Genomic DNA, 7,714 nt, shown 5'->3' with positions numbered 1-7,714 from the left:
ATAGCCACTGCCTTCGGCTCAGGTCATGATCTCAGGGTCCTGGGATCGAACCCCGCATCGGGCTCTCTGCTCAGCGGGGAGCCTGCTTCCTCCTCTCTCTCTGCCTGCTTGTGATCTCTCTCTGTCAAATAAATAAATAAAATCTTTAAAAAAAAAAAAAAAGAAAGAAACTCTTTTTTCCATTGAATATTCTTTCCTGCTTTGTTCAAGACTACTCGACCATAGAGCTGAGGGTCCATTTCAGAGTTCTCTATTCTGTTACATTGATCTATGTGTCTATTTTTGTGCCAGTGCCATACTGTCTGGATGATTACATTTTTGTAATAGAGCTTGAAGTCCAGAATTGTGATACCACCAGACATTCTTTGGAAAAGTCTTTTACTGTTTTATGTAGTGAGAGTGCAAACACATATACACACATGCACACACACACAAATGTGTGTATAGAGAGTTTATCACTTCAAATAGAATGTAGAAATGTTAACACCATCTTTTAGGTCTCAAATCGTATCATACAAACATAAAATGAGTAATTATGTAGTTTACTTAATTATTACTTTTAAATACATTTAAAACTATATCACACAAATTAACATTTTATTTTCAACCGCAAAACAAATTTTTTTTAAAAATCAAGTGGAGAGAAAGTTTATTATATTTTTCCATTTTCTTCCTCTTCATTGATCCCTGAAGTTACACTTTTTCCTTTATTATCAATTTCTTTTTAACTTCCAAAAATTCTTCAGTCATTTTTTTAAAAAGCATAATATCTTAGTTTTCTATCATTCCAGAATGTCTTCATTTCATCTTCATTCTTGAGGGATATATTTTCTGGATTAAAGTTGTGGATTGACATTTTTTTCATTTAGCACTTGAAAAATATTGTGCTATATCCTCTGTGCATCATTATTTCTGATGAGAAATTCTCTGTTTATGAATCATTACTCTTCTATAAACAATGTGCTGGTTTTCATTGGCTGATTTCAAGATTTAAATATTTTCTCCAGCTATTTAATCATGATGTGTCTGCCATGATTGTTTTAGTTTATCTTGTTAGAAATTGGGGACTTTTTAGCCATTTTCCTTCAAATATTTTTCAGTTCTGCCCCCTTTCTCCCCTTCTGGGACACTAACAGCATTGATGTTTGATCTTTTGCCACTGTTCCACTGCTTCCTGTATCTCTGTTAGTTTTATAAAAAAATATTTTCTCTCTCTTGTTCAGATTAGATAATTTATATGAATTAGTCCTTAAATTCACTCATTCTAACATCTCCATTTTGCAACTAAGTCCACCTACTCAGATTTTATTTATTATTTATTTATGCTTTCTGTATTTTCTGTTCTATAAATGTCATTTTCTGTTTTCTTATATATTTCTTTGTTGAAACTTTGTTTTTATTTGTTTTAGAGATTTTATAATTACTTGTTAATATTTTATGATAATTTATGAAGGATTTTATCTTGGTTTTGCTGTCTGTTGATTATGTTTTCTCATTTCAGTTGAGCGATTTCTTGTTCTTGATATGATAAGCAATGTTTCACTACATTCAGGATATTTCTGAGAAATATGTTATGATACTAATTCCTATTTAAATCCTCCATTTCAGAAGAAAGCTTTGTTTTTAAAAACACATTCTAGATCAGTTCTGTGGGCCATTGTTTACTTCCTAATTTAGTTTTCATGGCATTGAAAGATATTTGACATTATGGATATTATACATGCTATTAGAGAGTCTGGGTTCCATTGTTTTTCTCTGATAAGTATTGATTTTTTGTTTCTTTTATCATGCAGTACTCTTGGTTAAATTCAGAATGGCAACTGTAGACAACAGACTATGACTCTGGACTCAGTTGAGATCTTTAGTCATTAGCTAAGTTCAGTGCTGAGGCACAAACATGTATGAATGTTTGAGGAGTCAGCCAGAAATGTGGGAGATGGAATTTTGAGGATTCTTCTTCTAAAGTCTTCCCTTTTGTATATCCACACAGCAGCCACCTTTTCTTCATATCAGATACTTAATTTCCTGAACCTGGAGTATCAATTTTTTTTTTCATGAATAGCCTGTGAACCGACTTGCCATGTCTATTATACCTGGCCTTAGGCTGAAAGTCACAAATCCTGTCACTGTTTATAGGTAGTTCCTTTGGGCATGGACTCCCAACTAGTAATGTTACCTTCTGATGTTTGTTTGTTTGTTTTAAGTTTTTAGTAATATTCCAGTTAGTTACTATATGATGTAATACTAGTTTCAGGTGCATAATATAGTGAGTCAGCACTACAATAAAGCACTCAGTGCTATAACTTTAAAAAAAGTCAAACTATGGAAACACAGAGTAGAACTGTAGTTGTTAGCAGCTAGGGGAAGGGGGAAATGGGGAAATGTTGGCCAAAGGGTACAAACCTCCAGTTATAAGATGAATAAGTTCTGAGGATCTAATATAACTATGGGAACTATAATTCATAATGTGAAAAATTGATATATTTACATTATGGAACAATTCCCATATCAAATTAATATATTCATCAACTCCCATAGTTACATTTTATGAGAATGCTTAAGATGTACTCTCTTTTTTTTAAATTTTTTAAATTTATTTTCAGCGTAACAGTATTCATTGTTTTTGCACCACACCCAGTGCTCCATGCACTCCATGCCCTCTCCAATACCCACCACCTGGTTCCCCCAACCTCCCACCTCCCGCCCCTTCAAAACCCTCAGATTGTTTTTCAGAGTCCATAGTCTCTCATGGTTCACCTCCCCTTCCAATTTCCCTCAGCTCCCTTCTCCTCTCTAACTCCCCTTGTCCTCCATGCTATTTATGCTCTGCAAATAAGTGAAACCATATGATAATTGACTCTCTCTGCTTGACTTATTTCACTCAGCATAATCTCTTCCAGTCCCATCCATGTTGCTACAAAAGTTGGGTATTCATCCTTTCTGATGGAGGCATAATACTCCATAGTGTATATGGACCACATCTTCCTTATCCATTCGTCTGTTGAAGGGCATCTTGGTTCTTTCCACAGTTTGGTGACCATGGCCATTGCTGCTATGAACATTGGGGTACAGATGGCCCTTCTTTTCACTACATCTATATCTTTGAGGTAAATAACCAGTAGTGCAATGGCAGGGTCATAGGGAAGCTCTATTTTTAATTTCTTGAGGAATCTCCACACTGTTCTCCAAAGTGGCTGCACCAACTTGCATTCCCACCAACAGTGTAAGAGTGTTCCCCTTTCTCCACATCCCCTCCAACACATGTTGTTTCCTGTCTTGCTAATTTTGGCCATTCTAACTGGTGTAAGGTGGTATCTCAATGTAGTTTTAATTTGAATCTCCCTGATGGCTAGTGATGATGAACATTTTTCATGTGTCTGATAGTCATTTGTATGTCTTCATTGGAGAAGTGTCTGTTCATATCTTCTCTCTTAACAAATTTCAAGTATATAATACATAATGATGAATTATAGTTTAAAGTTATCATATGTGTGTGATAGCAAACATATTTGTCTTTCTCATTTTATTTAGAATAATGCACTCCTGGTCATCTATGTTGTTGCAAATGGAAGGATTATCTTCTTTTTTATGACTGAATAATACTTCATTGTATAGATACACTACATTTTCTTTATTCATTCATCTATTGATAGATATTGATGTTGCTTCCAAAACTTGGCTATTATGAATAATGTTGCTATTAACGTTGGGTACAGATAGTGATTTCACTTACTTTGGTAATATAGCCAGAAGTAGGATTGCTGGGTCATATGGTAATCCTATTTTGAATTTTTTGAGGAACACCCACACTATTTTTCATAATGACCATACCAATTTACATTCCCATCAAGAGCTTTTCTCCACATCCTAACCAATATTTGTTATCTCTTGTCCTTAAGATAATTAGCTGTCTTACCTGCTCTGAGGTATTATCTCATGGTGGGTTTGATTTGTATTCCTCTGATGGCTAGTGATGTTTAGCATCTTTTCATAAGCCTGACCATTTGTATGTATGATTTGGAAAAAATGTCTATTCAAGTCCTTTGTATATTTTTCAGTTGAGTTATTTGGTGTTTTGCTATTGAGTTCTGAGCTCCTTATATATTTGTTATATAATTACTTATTGGATATATGGTTTGCAAATATTTTCTTTAATTCCATAGGTTGCTTTTTCATCCTGTTGATTTCTTTATCCTTTGCTGTGAAGAAACATTTTAGTTTTATGTAGTCCCAATTTACATCTTTTTGTTTTTTGTTTATGTTTACTTAAGTGTAATTAACATGCAGTGCTATGTTAGTTTCAGGTCTACACTATAATGATTCAACAATTCTGTACATTTCTCAGTGTTCATCAAGATATGTGTACTCTTAATCTTTTTTTTTTTAATCTATTTTGTTCATCTTCCTCCATCCCACCAACCTGCCCTCATGTTGAGGTCTTTTATCCATTTTGAGTTTATCTTTGTGTATGGTGTAAAAGAATGGTCGAGTTTCATTCTTCTATACATAGCTGTCCAATTTTCCCAGCACCATTTATTGAAGAGACTGTCTTTTTTTCTACTGGGTGTTTTTTCCTGCTTTCTTGAAGACTAGCTGACCATAGAGTTGAGGGTTCATATCTGGACCTCTACTCTATTCCATTGGTCTATGTGTCTGTTTTTGTTCCAGTACCATCCTGTCTTGGTGATGAGAGCTTTGTAGTAAAGCTTGAAATCGGGAAACGTGATGGCTCCCAGCTTTGTTAGTGATTTGGGGTCTCTTCTGGTTCCATACAAATTTTAGGATTATTCCAGCACTTTGAAAAATACCAGTGGAATTTTGATCAGGATGACATTGAAAGTATAGATTACTCTGGGCAGTATAGACATTTTAACAATATTTATTCTTCTGAACCATGAACATGGAACCCTTTTCTGTTTTTTTGTGTCTTCTTCAATTTCTTCCATGAGTTTTCTGTAGTTCCTTGAACGTAGATCCTTTACCTCTTTGGTTAGATTTATTCCCAGGTATCTTATGGTTCTTGGAGCTATAGTAAATGGAATCAATTCTCTAATTTCCCTTTCTATATTTTCATTGTTCATGTATAAGAAAGCAACTGATTTCTGTGCTTTGATTTTGTATCCTGCCACATTACTGAATTGCTGTATGAGCTCTAAAAGTTTGGGGGTGGAGTCTTTTGGGTTTTCCATATAAAGTAACATGTCATCTGTGAAAAGAGAGTTTGACTTCTTCTTTGCCAATCTGAGTACCTTTTATTTCTTTGTGTTTTCTGATTGTTGTTGCTAGGACTTCTAGTACTATGTTGAGCAACAGTGATGAGAGTTTATACTACAACATTTTAATGAGCTCTGATACAAGCATCTTACTCCTATTTATATTGCTGGGCCATTTCCTAAATGATACACCTCAGCTTAAATACTAATTCACAAATATTAAGTAGTTATACTCCTTCTCAAAATTCTCTATTGGAGCACTTCATTTTCTTTAGAACACTTTTCATGATCTCTTTGTATTTGGGAAATTTGTTTCAAGTCGCTAGTTTATTTTCTTTCCCCCTTCTGTAATGGAAGTTCCCAGTGTGAATAAAGTCCATTTTTTCATGCATGCCACTACATTTTCATCTTCTTTTAATGTGCTTGACACATGTGTATACTGAATTAAGATTTGTTAATTGGGTGAATTTATTTAATGAGAATATTAAATAAATGTGTTTTGTTGATTGTATCAGAAATACTATGGCTATACAATTTGAGTATGTTAAATATTAAACCAGAGAACACTTCTTGCTTGATCATTCTTTACACTGTTGCTTGGTTCTTACTCAATTAATCAGATGGATAGTCTTATCAATGACATATCAGAATAACATGTTGTAAAATACACTTAACATAAGAAGTATTAAAATATAAAATTTTACAGAAACAAAATATTTTATTACTTTATTTGTTAACTACTTGTATGATGGTTTTCCTTTCAATCTTCTTTATTTTAGTATCCAGATGCAATAACTTTGGAGGGATTTTCCATTATTATAGCTCAACTACTTGGGCTTAAAATGGGATTAACATATGATGATATTAATAACTGTTCTTGTCCAAGAGCTACATGCATAATGAATCCTAAAGCACTGTAAGACTTTTTTCTTTTTAATTAATTTCACATATATGTTTGTGAAGTTGTTTACAAGATGTGATTTTTTTTATTCTTTATATTCAACTCCATGTCAAAAATTGGAAAGTGTGTTGTGCCAAAAGAGATATCACACTAACAAATATGTCTAAGTGATATGACTCCAGGAAAGTGGTAAATGACATGATTAAGAAATGCTCACTTGAGGGAATTAGAGGGAAATTTTTAAGATTTATGAAGACTCTGAAATTTTATATAAGCATGGTACTATTGTTTTGGTTGTTGTAGTATATTGCATTCAAAGCAAACATATCTAAAATTACCCTTAGTAATATAGTACTGGCAGCTTTGGTTAGAATTTTAAAGAGATAGTAAAAGGAGAAAAGGTTTGCAGAGGAAAAAAAATTGTCCCTATTTACAGATATTATGATGACTACCCACATATATCAACAGTATCAGTATGCAATTAGAAAAACAACATTAAAAATTTATTAGGATGGGAGAAACTACATATTATCTATAGGCTAAAAGAAATAAAGAGAAGAGAAGGAAAAGATGATGATGTTGGATATAATGAAGACTTTAAAAAAATCATTGAGTAAATTAGAGAGGATAGAATTTAGTGCATGAGTAGAGAGGCTGACTTTTATTGGAGCTGAGTATATTCAATTATTGTGATAAGATATTAGCAGAGTAAAGAGATAAAGATTTAGGTAGTTTGGTTAATTGAGTTATAAAGATAAGGACAATTTCTTCTAGTAAGGAGTATAAAAGTTTGGATAAAATATGTTAAACACTTGTCTTGGAGAGAGACTGTGGACTCTGAGAAACAAACTGATGGTTTTGGAGGGGAGAGGGGTTAGGGGATGGGTGAGCCTGGTGGTGGGTATTTAAGGAGGGCACATACTGCATGGAGCGCTGGGTGTGGTGCATAAACAATGGATTTTGGAACATGCACACAAAATAAAATAAAATAATTTTTTTAAAAGTATGGTAGGGTTGTAGGGAGTTTTGAAGATATACTTGATATTAGTAATTACAAATGCAATGTGAATTCAAACAACATGTTATTTATTTTAGTCCGTATAATTTCAGCCACCAAAGTGTATATATAAAGAAAGTAAATAGTTGAGATTTTGCCAAGTTAATATCCATGGGATTCAGAGAGAGTTAGGATTGCAGGAAAAGCTATGTTCCCCTAAAATAATTATTTCAATTTTTCATAGACTGCTCTTGGAGTTTGGGATTAGAAATTAAAGGGAGTTGAGGGAAATTGGAAGGGGAGGTGAACCATGAGAGACTATGGACTCTGAAAAGCAACCTGAGGGTCTTGAAGGGGCGGGGAGTGGGAGGTTGGGGGAACAAGGTGGTGGGTATCAGGGAGGGCACATATTGCATGGAGCACTGGGTGTGGTGTAAAAACAATGAATACTGTTACGCTGAAAAGAAATTTAAAAAAAGAAATTAAAATACTTTGAGGCTGTTGCCTTACCTCGACTTATTTTATAGTTGTCTTTAGACCTGGGTTTTAATCTTCTCCACAAAAAGCTAATTAATTAATATTTACTTTGAAATGTCTTGGTCT

The 7,714-nt window shown here is 33.7% G+C and overlaps 1 protein-coding gene across 1 annotated transcript in view; it reads left to right on the top strand.

Annotated features, from left to right (window-relative positions):
- The window catches only part of LOC111144480 (disintegrin and metalloproteinase domain-containing protein 18-like), a 150,709-nt gene that overhangs the window by 50,490 nt on the left and 92,505 nt on the right, over positions 1-7,714 (top strand). The window contains exon 12 of the mRNA XM_022498782.1: positions 5,993-6,129. Within this exon, the coding sequence (XP_022354490.1) occupies positions 5,993-6,129 (137 nt within the window). The remainder of the gene's footprint in view (positions 1-5,992; positions 6,130-7,714) is intronic.

The sequence above is a fragment of the Enhydra lutris genome, unplaced genomic scaffold (genome assembly GCF_002288905.1).
Source record: "Enhydra lutris kenyoni isolate GAN:26980312 unplaced genomic scaffold, ASM228890v2 scaffoldscaffold11, whole genome shotgun sequence".
In the NCBI taxonomy this organism is placed as follows: domain Eukaryota; kingdom Metazoa; phylum Chordata; class Mammalia; order Carnivora; family Mustelidae; genus Enhydra; species Enhydra lutris.
The sequence above is the reverse complement of the archived record's forward strand: the minus strand, read 5'-3'. Positions and strand labels throughout refer to the sequence as shown.